Source organism: Podarcis pityusensis (assembly GCF_964106645.2).
Source record: "Podarcis pityusensis genome assembly, chromosome: 13".
In the NCBI taxonomy this organism is placed as follows: Eukaryota; Metazoa; Chordata; class Lepidosauria; order Squamata; family Lacertidae; genus Podarcis; species Podarcis pityusensis.
Window position 1 is genome coordinate 44,349,314 of NC_138038.1, and position 23,630 is coordinate 44,372,943.

The 23,630-nt window shown below is 39.6% G+C and overlaps 1 protein-coding gene and 1 long non-coding RNA gene across 8 annotated transcripts in view; one reads left to right on the plus strand and one right to left on the minus strand.

Annotated features, from left to right (window-relative positions):
- Positions 1–23,630, plus strand: part of LOC308461093 (vomeronasal type-2 receptor 26-like) — a gene marked incomplete at its 5' end in the record, with an annotated part of 35,011 nt that extends 11,381 nt beyond the window's left edge. The window contains 4 exons of the mRNA XM_080977714.1: positions 1,873–2,760; positions 5,533–5,760; positions 20,438–20,564; positions 21,026–23,630. Of these exons, the coding sequence (XP_080833840.1) occupies positions 1,873–2,760; positions 5,533–5,760; positions 20,438–20,564; positions 21,026–21,936 (2,154 nt within the window). The 3' untranslated portion in view covers positions 21,937–23,630. The remainder of the gene's footprint in view (positions 1–1,872; positions 2,761–5,532; positions 5,761–20,437; positions 20,565–21,025) is intronic.
- On the minus strand, positions 2,661–17,205 carry LOC308461122. Of its 7 annotated transcripts, XR_013978800.1 has the most exons (5): positions 14,262–17,205; positions 13,656–13,750; positions 8,848–11,805; positions 8,557–8,676; positions 2,661–2,770 (listed from the first exon to the last, which is right to left on the minus strand). It is a non-coding gene; the product is annotated as an uncharacterized lncRNA (long non-coding RNA). The 7 variants fall into 7 exon arrangements; XR_013978802.1 differs by lacking the exons at positions 2,661–2,770; positions 8,557–8,676 and having other exon boundaries at positions 8,728–10,801; positions 11,700–11,805; XR_013978803.1 differs by lacking the exons at positions 2,661–2,770; positions 8,557–8,676 and having other exon boundaries at positions 8,728–11,155; positions 11,700–11,805.

Below are 23,630 nucleotides of genomic sequence, written 5' to 3' on the forward strand. Positions count from 1 at the left end.
TGTGGGAATTAGACTCTAGTTCCCATTTCCAGAGCGTGCAGAAGTCAGCCTTGGGTTATTTGATCCTTTAATGAGGTCCCTTTTTTTCTCCTATAAAAACTATGCAAGACATTCCCTTTTAAAGTTTAAAGAACCAATAACTTTTACTTAGTGTACTTGCAGTTGCAGATAAAAAGTGTACAACACAGGTAGGTGAGACTTAAACAGCTAAAACTTCTTACATAGATGAAACTGTGGGTTACCTACAGCCTAGGGGGTGTTATGAGGATTCATAGCAAGTGAAAGCCAGCCTGTGTTTCCTTGATGAATTGGGGGCGGGGGTCAAATACTTGTGTTCATTTTTATTGGAAAGAATCAGAGGTAAGTTAGTAATGGAGAATGGTTTCAAAGCATTTTGTAAACATGGGATCAGAGCCTTTCACAACCATCATTGCTAGCTCACAAGTAGGCATACTTGATAGAAATATGATATGCGAAACTCTCCATTGCTGTATCTTTATTTTCTTGAAAACCTGATACTTTGCATTTAAAATGGCAGCTATCATGAGCTTTATTATCATTTAATGCAAATTTCCATTTCCAGAGAAAGCTACTGCCAAAGGGATACAGCAATAATTTCAAAAACTGTAGCATAACCATATGACAAAGCACATGATTATAGATGAAACTGAATACAGAGAAGGAACAACATGGTCAGAAATGCAAAAGATGAAGTTAAATTCAAGAAAATTTCTGACCCATTCTGTATAGGTCTCTTCAGAATCTATGTGTTTGAGGAATTAAAAAAAACAGATTTGGGCTAAAGAGGAATCCAGACATTCTAAAGCAGTGTTCCCCAACTTTGGGCCTCCAGCTGTTTTTGGACTACAATTCCCATCATCCTTGACCACTGGTCTTGCTAGCGAGGAATGATGGGAGTTGTAGTCCAAAAACAGCTGGAGGCCCAACACTGTTCTAAAGGAACAAAACAAGACCCATCTTTCCAATAATACTTACTTCATGACTAACTTTGCTGCCTTTCCTTATAGTCCTTATATACCACAATAGTTTGAAAGTTGTACCTCTCAAAACTAGATTATGTGCACTATTTTATTTCCCCATGAAATAATGCCACTTTATTCACAGCGTGTTATCAAAGTTCTTCCAGCACATCCTTGCACTGGTGTTTGCGATTGATGAGATCAATGGGAATCCCAAGGTCTTGCCCAATGTCACTCTTGGGTTCCACATCTATGACAGCTACTGTAACTCTAAGATGACCTACCGCACCACTCTGGATCTGCTGTTTAACACACATAGCTTTGTCCCCAACTACAAATGTGGCTCCCAGGAAAATGTAATAGGAGTCATTGGGGGACTGAGCTCTGAGGTCACCTTGTGCATGGCAGACATCTTGGGTCTTTACAAAATTCCACAGGTAGGAATATTCTGGGTAAGAGAAAATTGAGATTTCACACTATAATTCACTCTTCAGCTCTCTTTCCAGTAGGAGTCTATTGATTCATAAATTTGGAGTGGTATAACATGGACAATTGAAAGGGACTAAAATGTATGGGTTTGTTGTTATAGCATGGGGGTCTCTAACAATGCGCATGAAAGGGGGTAGGTTACTAAGGATGTGTGCTTAATGCATATAAGGGAAGATTAATTCAAAGCTGCCAAGGTGGTAAATGGGGCAACCAGATGGAATCATATAAGATCCTGGGAAAATATTATCAGTGGATCATATAAGATCGGGACATGTTAACTAGAAATGCTCTCCATATGAAATGGGAAATTGAGCAAGATCAGTAAATTTGCGACATGTGTGATAAATATGTTTGTTATGAATTCTTCCATCCATTTGGAATGGTTCTCTTTTTTATTCTTCAGATTTCATATGGTTCATTTGAAGCATCCATGAATGATCACATTAAGTTCCCTTCCTTTTACCACATGGCTCCTAATGAAGATCTTCAGTACAAGGGAATTATCCAGTTGCTTCTGCATTTTGGATGGAAATGGGTTGGGCTCATCACTCCAGCTAATGAAGCTGGAGAACATTTCTTGAATGCTATTGAGCCAATGTTTTTCAAAAATGGGATCTGTTCAGCATTCACAGAAAGAGTTGAACACCATGTGCGTTTCAAAGATAACATACTTCATATGGTGGATGAAACAAAGATTTTGTCCCCAACTTTCATCAGAAGCAAAGCAAATGCAGTTGTTGTATATGGAGAAAGTGCATCTATTATATGGTTGTCAACTGCTCTAACTATAATGAAGTTAACTGAGTTCATACTTTCCCAGTCCAAAAAGAACTTACCTGAAGGAAAAGTATGGATTACCACAGCTCAAATTGATTTCATAGTATACGTTCTTCAGAAACTGATTGATGTTAATATACAAATGTTCCATGGTGCTATCTCCTTTGCAATTCATTCCAAGGAAATTCATGACTTCCGATACTTTCTGCAGAATGTAAATCCTTCCTGGGAAGAGGGAAATGGCTTTATCACAGGTTTCTGGGAACAAGCATTCGATTGTTCATTTGCAGACTCTCCTAAGTCAACATACAAAGCTAAGCATTGTACTGGAGAGGAAATGCTGGAGAGCCTTCCTGCGCCATTTTTTGAAATGAGCATGACCAGCCACAGCTACAGTATCTATAATGCTGTCTCTGCTTTGGCACATGCCTTACATAGGCACTTGGTTGGATCCAACCACAGAAGAATGGAGGCTGCAGGCAGACAATCTCCTCAGAATATAGAGCCTTGGAAGGTAGTGTTTGCTGTAAAAAAAAAAAGTTTGGTTTACAAAGTGTTCTCTATTGTGTCCTGGAAGTAGTGTTTTCCAATATTTCAAATGACATTTAATTAGACAATTTTTATAGCTTTGGGGTGCATAGTAACCATGGGGTGGGTAGTAACAGAAATCCAAACCAAGTTTGGTTAGATGCGGCATAATTGTTTAAATATATTTGCTAGGAAGGTGTGCCTGTCTTCTTTTTCCTTTTCCTACCTTTTGATTGTATGCACTGGTCTAGCAAAGTATAGGGATGCCATAAGCTAAAAAGAGAAAGGAAATTAAAATCAAACACATTCTCCACTTGGCCACCTTGTGATGTTAAGTAAGGATAAGAAATAATATAGGCAATTCCCTTCCCTCTTTGAGTTTCTTAAGAACTTTCTGACTCACCCATACAAACTTTGAAAAGCCTTCTCTGTGCTGCCAACACCAGCAAAAGCATCAGAAAAATCAACTCTTAATTTGCAGAGGAGAAGGAAGCCATTGGTGAAATGAGGCAGTAGAGTCGTTTGGCATTGCACTAGATATAACTAATTATTCAAACTGTCAATATTGAAAAAGTATCTCTAAGGTCCCAATATACCTTTTTTAAAAAAAGTAATATAGGGTAGGAGGCGGATCCTAGAATAACAAAGTGCAGCTTCTCAATAAATTGATTTGTTGTTGTTTAGTCGTTTAGTCGTGTCCGATTCTCCGTGACCCCATGGACTCCAGGCACTCCTGTCTTCCACTGACTCCTGCAGTTTGGTCAGACTCATGCTGGTAGCTTCGAGAACACTGTCTAACCATCTCGTCCTCTGTTGTCCCCTTCTCCTTGTGCCCTCCATCTTTCCCAACATCAGGGTCTTTTCCAGGGAGTCTTCTCTTCTCATGAGGTGGCCAAAGTATTGGAGCCTCAGCTTCAGGATCTGTCCTTCCAGTGAGCACTCAGGGCTGATTTCCTTAAGAATGGATAGGTTTGATCTTCTTGCAGTCCATGGGACTCTCATGAGTCTCAAGAATAGTGGGCTTAATTATTGTCATCCAGAGAGATTGTTCAAAACCTCTGAAAAATTGCTTCTAAAATGTCTTGTAATACAGATCATTAAAGAGATGTTTTTAATGCTCAATTTAAAATTTTATCACCAATGTTAACACTTCCAATGTTAATGGAGGAGTCTTCTGAACAAAGTTCTTTTATCCACTTTTTGATATGCACAAGTGATAAGTTAGAATAGCAATGGTGTGCCTAAAATGAGACAGCAGTCATTTGATTTAGCAGGAATAATAATAAAAATAATAATTTATTATTTGTACCCCGCCCATCTGGCTGGGTTTCCCCAGCCACTCTGGGTGGCTTCCACACAGACCAAAAATACACTAATATGTCATACATTAAAAACTTCCCTGAACAGGGCTGCCTTAAGATGTCTTCTGAATGTCAAGTAGTTGCTTATCTCTTTGACATCTGATGGGAGGGCGTTCCACAGGGTGGGCGCCACTACTGAGAAAGCCCTCTGCCTGGTTCCCTGTAGCTTTGCTTCTCGCAATGAGGGAATCGCCAGAAGGCCCTCGGCGCTGGACCTCAGCATCCGGGCAGAACGATGGAGGTGGAGACGCTCCTTCAGGTATACTGGGCCGAGGCCATTTAGGGCTTTAAAGGTCAACACCAACACTTTGAATTGTGCTCAAAAACGTACTGGGAGCCAATGTAGGTCTTTCAAGACTGGTGTTATGTGGTCTCGGCGGCTGCCCCCAGTCACCAGTCTAGCTGCCGCATTCTGGATTAGTTGTAGTTTCTGGGTCACCTTCAAAGGTAGCCCCACGTAGAGCGCATTGCAGTAGTCCAAGCAGAAGATAACTAGAGCATGCACCACTCTGGAGAGACAGTACACGGGCAGGTAGGGTCTCAGCCTGTGTACCAGGTGGAGCTGGTAGACAGCTGCCCTGGATACAGAATTAACCTGCACCTCCATGGACAGCTGTGAGTACAAAATGACTCCCAGGCTGCGCACCTGGCCCTTCAGGGGCACAGTTACCCCATTCAGGACCAGGGAGTCCTCCACACCAGCCCGCCCCCTGTCCCCCAAAAACAGTACTTCTGTCTTGTCAGGATTCAACCTCATTCCATTAGCCGCCATCCATCCTCCAAGTACCAGGAAGTGACAGAAATACCTGGTTACAAAGAATTTCCTTCAACATATCCTACCTGATATCTGTAATGGAGACTTTTGAATGGCCTCCTCAAATCTAAGAGAAAATTCCTGCTGCATTGAAGGCTATGCTCCTTAAGCAGAACATAAATCATTGGGAGGTTTTGTCATACCATTAACTTTTTAAAACCCCTCAATTGTCATGTCCACTCCAGATATGATCCTTAGACCATCTTCCTCTTAAAGATGAGATATTGGCATGGAGAAGCAATTGCAAAGATTCTAATATGTCCCTGACCGGTCCCAATTATGCAAGAACATATCATCACACAATACTGATTAAAAAGTGAGATGGAAAGGGGGCATAAAAGAAGTCTTTTGACATGACAGCATGTAACTTTTCCTCCATATGTGGTGTGTGTGGTATAAATTCCTTCATCTTCAGAAAACAAGAATGGTTCTGCCAATTCTACACTATCACAAATTATACTTTGAATCAAAACTTTATAATCCCTACTTATAAAGATCTTGAATGCATCTAGGAAAGCTATTCAGCAATCTTAATCAGAATGTTATAATACTTTATAGACCTTTTGATTCTCTTTCCACCTAGCTCCACTCATTCCTACAGAAGATCTCATTCAACAACTCTGTTGGTGATGAAATTACATTAAATGAACGTGGAGAATTAGCAGCTGGTTATGATATTACAAATTTGATCACTTTCCCAAATAGATCCTACATCAGAGTTAAAGTGGGAAGGCTGGATCCTCAGGCCCCTGCAGGCAAAGAGCTCACCATTAATGATGGACAGATTAAATGGCACAGGGACTTGACTCAGGTGAGGAAATAAATTTTTCAAATGCCAACATTCATGTTTATTCAAATAAAATGGGATGCAATGAAAACAAGGAGGCTTTTTTCACTTAGCACCTGATTAAATGTGAAGTTTACTGGGAGAGAAAAGTAGGGTTTAAGGAGAGGAAATTCATATATAGATGAATAGTTTTTTAATGAAGAGAATCTCTATTTGAACTATTGGATTTACTTGTGGGAAAATGCTTTGTTGTTTAGCCGTTTAGTCGTGTCCATCTCTTCGTGACCCCATGGACCAGAGCACGCCAGGCACTCCTGTCTTCCACTGCTTCCCGCAGTTTGGTCAGACTCATGTTTGTAGCTTCGAGAACACTGTCCAACCATCTCGTCCTCTGTCGTCCCCTTCTCCTTGTGCCCTCAATCTTTCCCAACATCAGGGTCTTTTCCAGGGAGTATTCTCTTCTCATGAGGTGGCCAAAGGATTGGAGCCTCAGCTTCATGATCTGTCCTTCCAATGAGCACTCAGGGCTGATTTCTTTCAGAATGGATCAGTTTGATCTTCTTGCAGTCCATGAGACTCTCAAATGCTAGCATGTTAGTTTAAGAGATCCTACTTGTTGCCCAGTTGATGTTAATCACAATTTGCTTTGTATGTAATATTATATTGTATAGGATAGGGAAATTGCCTTTCTATATATTGTTTATTTGTAAGCCACCAAGGAGTAAGCAATGTCCTTTAAGAAATACTGTAAGGTTTAACACTAAATAAACATATGAGCCGCAATACGAAAAAGAGCAACATGCACAGAAGACATCTCACATTAAGGACCAATGGCTCTCAGAAGGTGTTGTCAGCCATTCTTTTATGTGAAGTCCCAGAAGGAGATCTCCAGTTAGTGGAATCTGATACAATGCTAATCTTGTTACAGCATTTATTGGGCTTAAAGTGAACATTATAATCTTCTGGAGTTTGCATGATGCTAGGCAGAGCTACAGCTGGTGCATAAACCTAAGATGGGCATAAGCAGCCCCCAATCACAGAAGCCACTTGAGACCCTGGTGATGAGTTGAAATCTCAAAGTACTTCCAAAATACAAACGTATTCCTTCACAGTGAGTCCAATCCCTTCTGAGAGACAGAAACCATTCAACCAAAGAACTTTGGACGCATAAGGATTCAGCCACCATCCTGTCCAACACAACCTTCAGACAGCAGTGCAGCACCTTCACTTGATGCTATGTGGCTGCTTTTTATCCCATTGTATGTGCCACCTGTGCATATATGGACCATATGTTTCGCATTATTGGTCCGCCTATTGCTTATACATCCCCTGGTATAAGATTAAATCTCCAAAACATTTTTTAAAAAACTAAATTCTTCCAATATTTTGGATAGGTGCCACCCCTTTCAGTATGTAATGACAACTGCCACCCTGGTTACGGGAAGAAGAAAAAGGAAACAAGTAAATTTTGTTGCTATGATTGTGATCCATGTCCCAGCGGGATGTACTCAAATGAAAAGGGTGAGAAATGTCATGTTAAAACAGAGCAAACTGCACAATTTATTTAGCAAATTCTGAGAGCCTTAAAATTTTGTTGTCATTAAAATTCTGCTGTGGGGAGGATTAAGTAATGGATTTCTACATTGTTATTTTTGTTGTTTACAATATAATAAATAATAATAATAATTTTATTATTTATACCCCACCCATCTGACTTGGTTTCCCTAGCCATTCCTGGAGGCTCCCAACAGAGGACTAAAAGCAGAATAAAACTTCAAACATTAAAAACCTCCCTAAACAGGGCTGCCTTCAGATGTCTTCTAAAAGTCAGATAATTGCTTAATCTTTAAAACATCCTAAAGAAAATGGTTTTGGAAAAGAACGTACTGCATTTTACATAGATTTCTAAAAAAAAGAGGAGGAGGAACACTAAAACACAGAGATGTCCTCTGTGTAGAAATTCCATATTTGGGCTAGAGGTTTTAAAGCTACCCTGCTAAAGAAAATTAAACAAGGTGAACTCCTGACGACAAATTTTTTTAAGAATTTTCTTCGTAATTTCATTTTGTCTTTTCAGACATGGAAACTTGTATCAGTTGCCCAGCAAATAAGTATCCAAACAAAGACCAGGATAATTGCATTCCTAAAATACCAAACTTTCTGGGCTTTGATGAAACTTTGGCCATCATTTCAACTTCCTCGGCACTACTGTTGTCTCTGATCACAGCTCAAGTGCTGGGCATCTTCATTAAACACCGGGACACTGCCATCGTCAAAGCCAACAACAGAAGCCTCACTTACATTCTCCTTGTGTCCCTCCTCTTGTGTTTTCTCTGCTCCTTGATGTTCATTGGAACACCTAAGGAGGCAACCTGCCTTCTCCGACAAACAAGTTTTGGCATCATCTTCTCTGTGGCCCTCTCCAGTATCTTGGCCAAAACCATATCAGTGGTTTTGGCATTCATGGCTACCAAGCCAGGATCCACAATCAGGAAGTGGGTAGGCAAAAAACTGGCTTATTCCATTGTCATCTCTGGCTCCACTGTTCAAGTGGGGCTCTGTGGTCTTTGGTTGGCATCTTTTCCCCCTTTTCCAGATTTGGACATGCAATCAATGAGCGAAGAAATTATATTCTTATGTAATGAAGGGTCAGTCCTCATGTTCTACTGTGTTTTAAGCTACATGGGCTTCCTGGCCATTATCAGCTTCACTGTGGCTTTCCTAGCCAGGAAGTTACCTGACAGCTTCAATGAAGCCAAGTTCATTACCTTCAGCATGCTGGTCTTCTGCAGTGTTTGGATCTCCTTCATTCCAACTTACCTGAGCACCAGAGGAAAATACATGGTAGCTGTGGAGATCTTCTCCATCTTGGCTTCTAGTGCTGGATTACTGGCTTGCATCTTTTTCCCCAAATGCTACATTATTGTAGTGAGGCCTGACCTGAACACCAGAGAGCATTTAATACAAAGAAAGATATAAATAATATAAGAATTTGTGCTTCCATGATTGTTTTTACTTTTCAACTCTGAAACATAAAAAAATTGGAAAAATTGGTGCTGGAACTCACAATGAACATCTCACTCATTCTCTTAGAATGGCAATGGCACCCACCTGAGAGATGTCGAAAATGAGTTACGGTGAAATGAGTTCCGGCTGGAAAAAAGCCGATTAGGACTTTGTGACCAAATAAATCTATTTCAGCAAAAATGTGAATGAATGAGGACAATGTGACCAAATGAAACTATGTCATCTATTTTGTGCTTTGTTTCTCGGCTGCAAAAGTGTTGCATGTTATTTTAAGAGGCCATTCAGACCAAATGAGGCAAATGTTCACATCAGCTTCCGAGCTTCAACTGAAGACAATGAAATTCTGAAATAGAACGAGAAACGTTATTCTACAGCTATTCTGATTAGACAGCTAATATGAATGAAGAGTAGAGGATAACTAGTAGTGCAAAAAATTTTTTGACTATGTGATATATTAATTATTTAAGAAGCTAAATAAAAAAGCTATGTTATATTAGTGTGGCCTGAAATCAACAATAGAGAGCAACTGATAGGGAGAAATATGTAAATGACAGGTGTGTTTGTAGTTTCATTTATGTTCTTGATATCAATCTGAGAACATGAGGTTTTACAAGTGTAAATTGGAATCCCCATGTGTGTCCACAACCTACCTAACCCCTAAAACATACTCCCTTGTGAGATCTTTTGCTGGAGTCAACCGGGCACAGCTCTGAGAATAGGCCCAAATTACCTTGTGCCCAAAAATGAGCTCTCACAAACTGGACTGTTCCCAACGGAGATGGTTTATCTTTTAACAATAGATTGATTAGCATAGTGTAGAACAGTGACATCCAAAAGGTAGGTCACGATCTACTGGTAGATTGTGAGGTCCCTGTGGTAGATCATGGTAGATCACTGCCCCCTCTCAAAAGCTCAACAATAACTTTGAACTTTGATTTCCTAAAACAAAAGCTCCACAACTTTGACTTCCTAAAAGAGGCTGAACAACTTTGGTAGATCACTGCCAGTTTTTTTATAGTGGGAGTAGATCTCAGTATCTTGAAAGGTGGACAAGCCTGGTGTAGAACATATAGAACCATGGGTACTTTTAAAATAATATCCTCACACATTCAGACTCATAGTAATAACTTCCTACAATACACGGGGAAGATATATGGATACAGCATAACAGTGTGTTGTATGATTCCCAAGTAGGGCTGGCCCTCCCATGAGGCAAGGGGAGGTGACCACCTCTGGCAGCAAGATCTACAAGGGCAGCAGATCCCAATGTAGATCTTTATTCCCCACTTGTTCCTATTGTAGATATTTACTAACTCCTTCTTCCCTGGAGAGGATGGGGATGCCCTTTTGTGGCTTACATCAGGTGCCAAAAGATCTTGGGCCAGATCTGCTCCCAAGAAGTTAGTAACAATCAAAACACTGACTAAAGCCACTGCTGCATGGCATAGGTCTATTTGATGGACCCAGGACCAGAAATTCTATGCCTGAAACTATTATAGTTCTTAATGACATATCTGGGCTTCACACGGACAGGCAACTGAATCCCTACCAAGCCCCTAGGTACACTATCCAGTGGAGTACAAATGTTGCTCAGAGAGTAGCAGGAAGATGTGTGGAAGGTTGCTGGGCTTACGTTAAGAGTACCAGAAGAGGGTTTGTATAAGTGATACAATGAAGTGGGCTGCTGATGCATAGGTGGCACTAAGATGTGATTCTTTTGTACATGACAGATTGCAGTAAAGGAAGGTTTTCTTAAAGAGAGTTCTCCTGAATGGATTTCCTACCTTAAGGAAGTTTTGTACATCTTGTTTCCTGGCTAGTCAGCACACCCAACATGACCAGCTATTGTTCTACTCATCCCACATTCAGCTATCTATATTTGACTGAGGAATACTCTCTCCAGAGATTCGGACAAAGTCAAGTTCTGAAATCTGCATTCAGTGATGTTTCCATTGCTAATTTATTTTATTATCACCATCACTGCAATTCAGCATCTTCAGTCATTTAATTATTATGGCCCTTGTCACACAGCAACTTCCTAGAGGGGATTGGAAAAGAAACAGGCAAAGGGGGTGATTACCCAGGGTACACTGCAGGTTAGGCCAACTTCTTATCCAGTTACAAACACAAAATGTAGGTCAAGCATGACCCCTCATAATAGAATAGGGGCTGTGTGAAGGAATGAAACTATGGATGCTATGCAATATCACATGACTCAAAGCCTGCATCTGCTGTTTTTAAAGTCATGATCTGTGAAAGGCTCCTAGGGCTGAAGGGTGGGGCAAGGCAGGTGGGAAAAGCCATTGCCTGATAGCCAGCAGAAAGTCTCTCTCCCCTCACCCCTCATTTCTCCTTCGTCTCCTGCACACCATGGGTACCCTCCTATGGGAAGCTGCAGAGGGAGGAGAAGGAAGGGAATATAGGAACATTAGAAGCTAGATTATACTGAACCAATCCATTACTGCATTTAGTTCCATATTGTCTACAATGATGGACAGCAGCTTTATAAGGTTTCAGACTGGTGTCTCTTCCAGCAATACCTGGAAATGCTAGGTATTGAATGTCAGACCCTCTGCACATGAACCATATGTGGTACCACTGTGTAATAGCTCTTTTTCTCTTCTCCACTCATGGAAGTTTGTCCCATTTATAAATGGATGCAATTGGATATCAGCCCTTTTTCATCAGTTTTGCTTTTCTGTTTTGGATTGTAGAGTCACTGCTTTTTCCTTGAAGTTCATTTTACCATATATAATTTTGGGTTCGTGAGGATTCACAGCGGGGTCATGCGTTCAATTAAAGAATGATGGACCCAGGTGCATATTTTAGGAGGAGCTGTGACATTGGCTCCTCACACTATGCTGCTAACCCTGCGCCAATTTGCAAGGCTGGCATCTGATCTGAATGATTTATCTGGCAAACTAGTTAAAACTTACCCTTCCTAACTGACAATTGTCTGAGGCAACAATTGTTTACTTGACAGATCTGCTAAGGACGATGCACCATGGAGTCCTTAAAAATGGCAAGAAGTGATTGTCTCCCCTGTAATTATTAAAATTACAATAATTAAGTCACCTTGCCAATGCTCCAGAAGGCAAAATGTCGGGTGGGGAAGAATCAGCAAGCAAGCCTGAAAGTTTTCATAGACAGTTAGAATAATGCAGAAGAGAGAAGCCAGGCTCTGTGATTGTATAGGCAATACTTCAAATCACTTCATCTTATTTACCATTCAAGGCTGGTCTTTGTGACAGGGTTTAATGATAAGATGCATGCATGTCCCTTTAATCACTGAACTGGCAGAGTCTGCTGCCTCCAAATCGATGCTGGTCAAATCAGGCTGATGATGATAATGATGATGATATTGTAGAGAGGCAAAGAAGAGTCCATGTGTAGAACCTTGCTGCTGCTGCTTCTCTTGCTCTTCCCCAACATGGTGTGCCAAGTGCACAGTGCTCATTTTACCACAGCCAACCCTGTACCTATTCCACATGAGTGGTATGAGCCAGGTGACCCTGTCATTGGTGGCATAGCATCTCATATCCGCTACGTCTTCCCCAATGTTTTATTCAATAAACACCCCTCTGAAGCCTTGATTAACAACCCACTGTAAGTAAATAGTACTTAATAGGATTTTATTAATGCTTTACATTTTTATATGTGACTGAAATATACTTTGTTTTGAATGAGTAGTTTTAGAATTGTATTACTAAACTGTATTAATTAATTAACTGCATTAATTTGAAAGATTTGATAGACTGTATGAGAAACATCTGCGCATACAAGCCACGTCTAAACTCTCACTTGGACATTAGGAATCCTTAAGATTTAGTGATCCAATTCTGCAAAGAGAAAATTGAGTAAGAGAAGGAGAAGGGGGGGTGGCAAGTTTACTGATGCAACCAAATTTTTCAGGGTGTTTAAAACAGAAATGGATTGTGAAGAGGTCCAAACGGATCTTTTGAAATGGGATATATGGGCAGTAAAATGAAAAATGCAATCCAATGTGTGAAGTGATGTACCTTTGGGCAAAAAAAGCCTTAATTTCACTTACAAATCTATGGCATTTCAACTGCTGATGATTGACCACAAATGAGATACTGGGACAGTAATGAATAGCTCATTGAAAATGCTGACCTGGTGTATAGAAACTGTGGAAATGGCAAATTCCATGCTAGGAATCCTCACTAAAGCCTTAAGGAACTAAAAACAAAACTACACAAATCATAATGCTATTATACCAATTATGGAATATTGTGTACAGTTCTGCTCACCGTATCTAAAAAGATTTATTGTACATCTTGAAATGGTTCAGAAAAAGCAGGAAAAAAGTGATCAGATCAACTCATCTATGAAAAAAGGTTACAACATTTGGGACTTTTTATTTCAGAGAAAGGTGAGCAAGGGCTGACATGATATAGGTGCACCAGATTATGTATGGTGTGGTGAAATTTTTTTCTCCTCTCTCATAATTCTTGAACATGGGAAAATCCCATGAAGCTAAATGTGGAAAAAATCAAGACAAGCAAAAGAACCTACTTATGCACGCACTGAATAGTCAAACTGTGGAATTTGCTCCCCCAAGAGGTAATGGAGAATGCCCTGAATTTGCATAAGGACTGGCTGCTAAAATACAACAAAATGAACCTATAAATTTCACTAGGCAAAACTATTATTTCATGTCATGTATCATTATTAATTGATTGCTTCCCCCCGTTAAGAAAGGTCTTTGCAACAAAACATAATGTTGGTCTTAGTTACTCAGTTATTCATAAACGAAGTGGGTTTATAAAAGAAGAATAAGATAAAATTATGTGATTTCCAGCCTCCCATATAAACTTTGACTAGTGCACATGTGTTTACACGTGTTGGTGTTCAAATTATTTTCTACTTACTCTTGCTCAATTGCCATTTGTTCTTCTATTAACATTCTTTCACGCACTCAGTGACTGATTTCCTTCCACATTTCTCTGATGAAAATAGGGACGTCCTATTCAATAAGAAGAAGAAGAATTTTACCATATATTCCCCACTCAACTCATTGGGTTGCCACTCTGGGCGACTTCCAACATATAAAAAACATAATATTACATTAAACATTTATAAACTTCCCTAAACAGGGCTGACTTCCGATGACTTGGGGTCAGATAACTCCATATCCCCCCCCCACACACACAACATTTCTCCAAAGAAAGTAGGGACATCTGAAGGAAAACTGGGATGTTCCGGGATACAATCATAAACCAGAAAGGCTTCACTTAATCAGGGATGTCCCTGGAAAATAGGGACACTTGGAGAGTCTGGAGTTGCTGAAAGCTACATAGTAAAGTTGCCAGATGCACTTCTTGTGGGAATTAGACTCTAGTTCACATTTGCAGAGCGTGCGAAAGTCAGCCCTGGGTCGTTTGATCCTTTAATTAATTCTCCTTTTTCTCCTATAAAAACTATGCAAAACTCTCTCTTTTAAAGTTTAAAGAACCAATAACCTTTACTTAGTGTACCTGCAGTTGCAGATTAAATACAGTGCCATAACTGTCAAAACTGCCACAAACTGTATGACATCACAGAGTTCTACAGCTCTTGAAATTAACCCTTTACATATGCGTTTTGGATGCCAACATCCCACACGTCTGAACGGAAGGTGGAGCAGAGAGTGCACTAGATATCATTTGACTTGCTCTGCTGTGATATGAAACACTGTCTGACTCTGAGTGATATTGTCCCCAAAGTGCCACCCTAAATTGTTACAGCAGGCTGATGTCAGAGAAACGCTAACTTGGCCAGATGACAGATACCCATTCACTACGCATAAAAACTCAGCACAATAGTGGCTGTAAGAGTAAGCACTCTTTGCCTCTGCCATTGCCATGTGGTTGGCGTGCTAATGTTCCCTGACGTGTGTTTGATCTGTTTCATATGGAAACTTACATCACCTGCGTTCTAGTCCTCGGCCCTCCTATTTCATTGCCCACATGTCATTTATCATGGCAGACTAGCACTAGAGAGATACAGTTTCAAATCTCCATTCTCTGGGTCATCTACAACCTAGGGGGGTTTTGTGAGGATTCATAGCAAGTGAAAGCCAGCCTGTGTTTTCTTCATGAAATGCGGTAAGAATATTTATTAAAATAAAATGGCGGTGTCCAATGCTTATTGGAAAGAAGCAGAGGTAAGTTTAATGAAGAATGCATTCAAAGCATTTTGTAAACGTGGGATCAGAGCCTTTCACAACCATCATTGCTAGCTCACAAGTAGGCATACTTGGTAGAAATATGATATGTGAAACTCTCCATTGCTGTATCTTTATTCTCTCGAAAAACTTATACTTTGCATTGAAAATGGCAGCTGTCATCAGCTATATTGTCATTTTTATTTCCAGAGAAAGCTACTACCAAAGGGATATAGCAATAATTTCAAAAACTGTAGCATAGCCATATGGCACAGCACATGTTTCTAGATGAAACTGGATAGAGAGAAGGAACAACATGGTCAGAAATACAGAAGATGAACTGAAAGTCAAAAAAAATTCTGACCCATTCTGTATAGATCTCTTCACAATCTATGTGTTTGAGTAAATAAAATAAAAAAGATTTGGACTAAAGAGCAATCCAAACATTCTAAAGGGACAAAACAAGGAACAAAACAACACCCATCTTTCCAATAAAGCTTACTTCATTATTGACTTTACTATCTTTGAATATAGCCCTTATATATCCCAACAGTCTGAAAGCTGTATCTCTCAAATCTAGATTATGTGCACTATTTTATTTTCCCATGATATAATGCCACTTTATTCCCAGGGTGTTATCAAAGTTCTTCCAGCACATCCTTGCCCTGGTGTTTGCGATTGATGAGATCAATGAGAATCCCAAGGTCTTGCCCAATGTCACTCTTGGGTTCCACATCTATGACAGCTACTATGATGCTAAGATGACCTACCGCACCACTCTGGATCTGCTATTTAACTCACATATCTTTGTCCCCAACTACAAATGTGGCTCCCAGGAAAATATAATAGGAGTCATTGGGGGACTGAGCTCTGAGGTCACCTTGTGCATGGCAGACATCTTGGGTCTTTACAAAATTCCACAGGTAGGAACATTCTGGATAAGAGAAAATTGAGATTTCACACCATAATTCACTCTTCAGCTCTCTTTTCAGTAAGAGTCTATTGATTCATAAATATGGAGTGGCATAACAGGGACAAGTGAAGGGGACTGAAATGTATGGGTTTGTTGTTGTTATAGTATTGTTATAGCATGGGGGTCTCAAACAATGTGCATGACAGGAACAAGGTTACTAAGGATGTGTGCTTAATGCAGGTAAGGGAAGATTGGTTAAAAAGTGCCAGGTTGGTAAATGGGGTATCCAGATGGGATCATATACAGTGGTACCTCGGGTTACAGGCGCTTCAGGTTACAGACTCCGCTAACCCAGAAATAGTACCTTGGGTTAAGAACTTTGCTTCAGGATGAGAACAGAAATCGTGCGGCGGCAGCACAGTGGCAACAGGAGGCCCCATTAGCTAAAGTGGAGCTTCAGGATAAGAACAGTTTCAGTTTAATAACAGACCTCCGGAACGAATTAAGTTCTTAACCCAAGGTACCACTGTAATCATATAATATTTTCATTTAAGCCCAGGACATGCTAACTAGAATGCTCTCCATAAGAAATGAGAAATTGAGCAAGATTGCTTGTGTATTTTTTATGTAAGTGGAGGTGGATATTTTCCAAAATATCATTAAATTTGGGATATGTGAGATAAATAGGTTTCCTTTGAATTCTTCCATCCCTTTGGAAGTGGGTATTCTCTATTCTCTTTTTCAGATTTCATATGGTGCATTTGAAACATCCACAAATGATCAAATTAAGTTCCCCTCCTTTTACAGCATGGCTCCTAATGAAGATCTTCAGTACAAGGGAATTATCCAGTTGCTTCTGCATTTTGGATGGAAATGGGTTGGGCTCATCACTTCAGCTAATGAAGCTGGAGAACGTTTCTTGAATACCATTGAACCAATGTTTTTCAAAAATAGGATCTGTTCAGCATTCACAGAAAGAGTTAAACAACATGTTCATATCACTAGTAACTCATTTAATATAGTGGGTGACACAAGGATTTTGTCCCCAGCTTTCATAACAAGCAAAGCAAATGCAGTTGTTGTATATGGAGAAAGTGCATCTATTATATGGTTGTCAACTGCTCTAAATATAATGAGGTTAACTCAGCTGATACTTTCCCAGTCCAAAAAGAACTTACCTGAAGGAAAAGTATGGATTACCACAGCTCAAATTGATTTCATAATATACTTTCTTCAGAAACTGATTGATGTTAATATACAAATGTTCCATGGTGCTATCTCTTTTGAAATTCACTCCAAGGAAGTTAATGATTTTCAAGATTTTCTGCAGCATGTAAATCCTTCCTGGGAAGAGGGAAATGGTTTTATCTCAGGTTTCTGGGAACAAACATTTGATTGTTCACTTACAGACTCTACTAAGTCAATATACAAAGCTAAGCCTTGTACTGGAGAGGAAATGCTGGAGAGCCTTCCTGCGCCATTTTTTGAAATGAGCATGACCAGCCACAGCTACAGTATCTATAATGCTGTCTCTGCTTTGGCACATGCCTTTCATAGGCACTTGGCTGGATCCAACCACAGAAGAATGGAGACTGCAGGCAGCCGATCTCCTCAGAATATAGCGCCTTGGAAGGTAGTGTTTGCTGTTACAAAGAGTTTGTTTTGCAAAGTGTTTGTGCACTCCCTTGATATTTTATGTGAGTTGGTATTTACTTACAAAGAATGAAAAATATTCAGTTACAGAAATAAAATTTAAGTATAATAGATACAATATCAAAGATGGGAATTAGCATATTTCTTAAAACGATACAGAACCAATACTGGATGAGGGACTTTCATAAGCACCAGACTAGCAGCTACCTGAAGACAGAATAGCTGCTAAATAACAGCAGCTGAGAATGAGTTGGAAGTAGTGTTTTCCAATATGTCAATTGGCATTTAATTAGACAATTTTTGTAGCTTTGGGGTGCATAGTAAAAATGGGGCGGGTAGTAATAGAAATTCAAACCATGTTTGGTTAGGTGCAGCGTAATTGGTTAAATATATTTGCTAGGAAGGTGTGCCTGTCTTTTTTTTTTCTTTTGCTACCTTCTGATTGTATGCACTGTTCTAGCAAAGTATAGGGATGCCATAAACCAAAAAGAGAAAGAAAATTAAAATCAAGCACATTTTCCACTTAGCCACCTTGTGATGTTAACAAAGAATAGAAAAAATATAGGCAATCCCCTTCCCGCTTTGAATTTCTTAAGAACTTTCTGACTCACCCATACAAACTTTGAAAAACCTTCTCTGCACTGCCAACACCAGCAAAAGCATCAGAAAAATCAACTATTGATTTGCAGAGGAGAAGGGAGAGATTGGTGAAATGAGGCAGCAGAGTCATTTGGCACTGCACAAAATATAACTAATTATTCAAATGATCAGTATTGAAAAAGTATCTTTAAGGTTCAAATATACCTTTTTTAAAAAAATAACATAGGGTAGGAGGCGCATCCTAGAATAACAAACTGCAGCTACTCAATAAATTGGTAGTGGGCTTGAATATTGTCATCCAGAGAGATTGTTCAAAACCTCTTAAAAATTGCAAGAACATATCATCACACAATACTGATTAAAAAGTGAAATGGAAAGGGGGCATAAAAGAAGTCTTTTGACATGACAGCATGTAATTTTTCCTCCATGTGTGGTGTGTGTGGTATAAATGCCTTCATTTGCAGAAAACAAGAATGATTCAGCCAATTCTACGCTGTCATAAATTATACGTTGAATTAAAACTTTATAAACCTTAGTTATAAAGATCTTGAATGCATCTAGGAAAGCTATTCAACAATTTTAATCAGAATGTTATAATACTTTATAGACCTTTTGATTCTCTTTCCACCTAGCTCCACTCATTCCTACAGAAGATCTCATTCAACAACTCTGTTGGTGAAGAAATTACATTAAATGAACGTGGAGAATTAGCAGCTGGTTTTGATATTACAAATTTGATCACTTTCCCAAATAGATCCTACATCAGGGTCAAAGTGGGAAGGCTGGATCCTCAGGCCCCTCCAGGGAAAGAGCTCACCATTAATGATGGGCAGATTGAATGGCACAGGGCCTTGACTCAGGTAAGGAAATAACTGCACAGTCTGTCAAATTCATGGCTATCCCATAAAATGGAATGCAATGAAAACAAGGAGGCATTTTTGTCACTTAGCACTGATTAAATGTGAAGTTTGCTGGGAGAGAAAAGTAGTCTTGCAGAAGAGGAAATTCCTATCTAGATGGATACTATTTTAATGGAGAGAATCTCTATTTGAACAAATGGCTTAACTTGTGGGAACATGCTTGCAGGTTAGTTTAAAAGAGCCTACTTGTTGCCCAGCTGAGGTTTATTGCACTTTGCTTTGAATTAGATATTATATTGAATAATATAGGGATATTGTCTTTCTATTTATTGTATATTGGTAAGCCAACAAGCAGTAAGCAAGGAATACTGTAAGGTCTAACACTAAACAAGGAATACTGTAAGGTCTAACACTAAACAAACATATGAGCCACAATACGAAAAAGAGCAACATGCTCAGAAGACATCTCACATTGAGAAGGACCAATGGCTATCAGATACTGTTGTCAGACATTCTTTTATGTGAAGTCCCAGAGGGAGATCTCCAGTTTGTGGAATCTGATAGAATCCTATGATTGTTGCAGCATTGCTTGGGCTTAAAATGAACATTATAATATCCTGGATTTTGTATGATGCTAGGCATAGCTGCACCTAGTGCATAAACCTAAGCTGGGCATAAAGAGCCAACCACAAAAGCCACTTGAGACCCTAGTGATGAGTTGGAATCTCAAAGTAGTTCCAACCTATAAACTTCTTCCTTCAGATTTAGTGCCATCCCTCCCAGAAGAGATCCTTCACATAATTCTGAGACACAGAAAACACTCACCCAAAGAACATTGGACTTATAAGGATTCAGCCACCATCCTGTCCAGCACAACCTTCAGACAGCAGTTCAACACCTTCACTGGTTCTCCTAATTCCTACGGAAAGCCGAGACAGAGATGCAGGTCATCAGTATACTTGTGACACTGTCCTCCAGATTCCTAGAAGATAGCCGCTATTCCATATAAATGTTGAATCATAAAGATGACTGAACCTGAAACCTTGTGGGCCAGCACAGCCCCAAAGACATGCAACTAAGCAATACCCTCCTAGTATTACTTACTAGTAACAACACTGCAGGTAGGAGCAGAATCATTATACTGCAGTACCTCCAATTCCCACATCCTTTAGTTGCATCATAAGGACACCAAGTGACATTCGTGAAGGAAACAGCTGTGGTTCCTACAACTGGCATAGCCAATTTATTGAATTCTAATAAAGTTGTATGTATAGGTATGCCAAATATGTATGCTCAAATTATATTGGGCTCGTATGATGCTTAACAACAGCATTTTATCCCATTCTATGCGTCACCTGTGCACATACGGATCATATGTTTCATGTTATCGGTCGCTCCTTTTGCTGATAGACCCCCTGGTGTTAGATTAAGTCCCATAAAATAATTTATTAAAAAATAAATTATTCTTATATTTTTGGATAGGTGCCACCCCTGTCAGTATGTAATGACAACTGCCGTCCTGGTTACGGGAAGAAAAAGAAGGAGGGAAGTAAATTTTGTTGCTATGATTGTGATCCGTGTCCCAGCGGGACATACTCAAGTGAAAAGGGTGAGAAATGTCATATTAAGACCAAACTACACGATTTATTTAGCCAACTCTTAAGTCCTTAAATTTTTGTTGTCACTAAAAGCATGGAGGTGAAAGGATTAAAATTGTGGTGTCTGTATTGTCCTCATTGTTTGCAATATAATCTTTAAAACACCCTGAAGAAAATATTTTTAGAAAGGGAGGTAACCTCTCTCAGTTCAGAAGATTTTAGCTGTGATAATGCTCTCATTTCACTATAACAGCTTGTGATTCTAAGAAAGAGGAGGAGGACCACTAACACATAGAGATGTCTTCTATGTAGAAATTCCAGATTTGATATATGAGATTAATTTTGAAATATCTCAGACAAAAGTCTTTGGGCTAGAAATTTTGAAAGAACATTAGCTAGGTGAACTCCTGATGACAAAAAATCTTAAGAATTTTCTTCATAGTTTCAAATTCACCTAATCATTTCTTTTCAGACATGGAAACATGTATCAGTTGCCCAGCAAATAAGTATCCAAACATAGACCAGGATAATTGCATTCCAAAAATACCAAACTTTCTTGGCTTTGATGAAACTTTGGCCATCATTTCAACTTTCTCGGCACTACTGTTGTCTCTGATCACAGCTCTAGTGTTTGGCATCTTCATTAAACACCGGGACACTGCCATCGTCAAAGCCAACAACAGAAGCCTCACTTACATTCTCCTTGTGTCCCTCCTTTTGTGTTTCCTCTGCTCCTTGATGTTCATTGGAACACCTAAGGAGGCAACCTGCCCACTCCGACAAACAGGTTTTGGCATTGTCTTCTCTGTGGCCCTCTCCAGTATCTTGGCCAAAACCATATCAGTGGTTTTGGCATTCATGGCTAACAAGCCAGGATCCACAATCAGGAAGTGGATAGGCAAAAAACTGTCTTATTCCATTGTCCTCTCCTGCTCTAAAATTCAAGTAGGGCTTTGTGGTCTTTGGCTGACAACTTTCCCCCCTTTCCCAGATTTGGACATGCACTCAATGAGTGAAGAAATTATATTCTTATGTAATGAAGGGTCAGTCCTCATGTTCTATTGTGTTTTGGGCTACATGGGCTTCCTTGCCATTGTCAGCTTCACTGTGGCCTTCTTAGCCAGGAAGTTGCCAGACAGCTTCAATGAAGCCAAGTTCATCACCTTCAGCATGCTGGTCTTCTGCAGTGTTTGGATCTCCTTCATTCCAACCTACCTGAGCACCAGGGGAAAATACATGGTGGCTGTGGAGATTTTCTCCATCTTGACTTCTAGTGCTGGATTACTGGCTTGCATCTTTTTCCCCAAATGCTACATTATTCTTGTGAGGCCTGAGTTGAACACCAGAGAACATCTAATACAAAGAAAGATGAATAATAAATAATATTAGAATCTGTGATTTTCAAGTTGGTATTCTACAGTGAAATGTCAAAAATGTGAATGAATGAGGACAAAGTGACCAAACGAAACTATTTCAACAATTTTGTGCTTTGTTTCTAAACTGCAAAATGGTTGCATGTTCTTTTAAGAGCCCTTTCTGATCAACTGAGGCAAATGTTCAGCTAATGTGGATACAAAGTTCAGCTTAAGAAACTGAAACTCCAAAAGAGAAAGAGAAACATCAACATTACTCTATAGCTATTCTGATTAGACAGCTAATATGAATGAGATGTAGAGATAATATATGTATTACAGTATATTTTTTGACTAAGTGATATATGAATTTAAAAAGCTAAATTTAAAAAGTTACATTATTTTGGAAAGGCCTGAATTCAACAATAGAGAGCAGCTGATAGAGAGAAATATGTAATCAACAGACATGTTTGTAGTTTCACTTATGTTGTTGGTATCCCTGGAGAGGATGGGGATGCCGTTTTGTGGCTTACCTCAGACACCAAGATGTCTTGGGCCAGCTCTGCTCCCAAGAAGATAGTGATCAATGCAGAGTTTACCTATCCAACCACTGACTAGAGCAACTTCTGCAGCTGTGTGGGCATAAGGATGTGACACTTTTGTGTCAGCGTCGTTTGTGTAGGTTCTCTTTGCTATTCGCTTGTGTTCCTTTGGTGGTGAGAGAGGTTGGGGTTGGCCTAGGCTGTGGTTGCTTGTTTGTGATTGGCTGTGGTGAGCTTTGTTTTCATGAGTGAGTGGGGTGGGTGGGTGTTTTAACAAAAAACCCCACACATACATTAAGCAAAAGAGAAACATCGCCACCAGACCCCAACCCCACCCACCATGGTCCCCCTCCACCTCCCCCCTTTTTTTCCTTCCTAATGTAACACTAAAGTCTCAACAAATGAAACTGACCTGTAGAAAATGTAACTTGAAAAAAGAGACTTTGCACATACTTTTGTTAACTAATAAATATTTAATAATAATAAAAAGAAAAAGAAAAGAAAGAAAAAGGATATGCTGGACCCAGGACCCAGAAAGAGGAATAGTGACCAACAGGGCTAAAATCTGAACTTCTCTATAGGATTTTGGGTACCAGAAGTGGGCATGTATGTGATGCAACGAGGATGGGTGTTGATGCATAGGTAGGCTTGCCCCATGGCATGCTATAGTTTTACTCATCCCAAATTTACGTGTCTATATTTGACTGAGTTAGCCTCTCTCTGGAGACACGGCTCTCAAGTTGTAAAATCTGCATTCAGGGATGTTTCCATTGCTCATGTATTTCATTATCATCATCATTGCGACTCAGCATTTTCAGTCATTTAATTATTAAGGCCCCTGTCACACAGCAATTGCTAGGGAGGGTCAGAAAGACATGAGCAGAGGGGGTGATTACCCAGAGTACACTGCAGGTTAGGTGAGCTTCTTATCCAGTTACAAACACAAAATGTAGGTTAACCATGAACCCTCATAATAGAGGTGTTAATGAATAGGAGCCGTGTGAAGGAATGAAACTATGGTTGTTACATTGGTTAAAGGATGTAGCCCAGCAGTAGAAAACTAGACACATAGAGAAAAGTGTTGTTCTTTTTTCATGATACTCTGTTGCATTGTTTTGTGTTTCATTGTTCTAACCTAAGATGTCATTTTTCCCCATTAAAAAATATTGAAAATCTTGTGTAA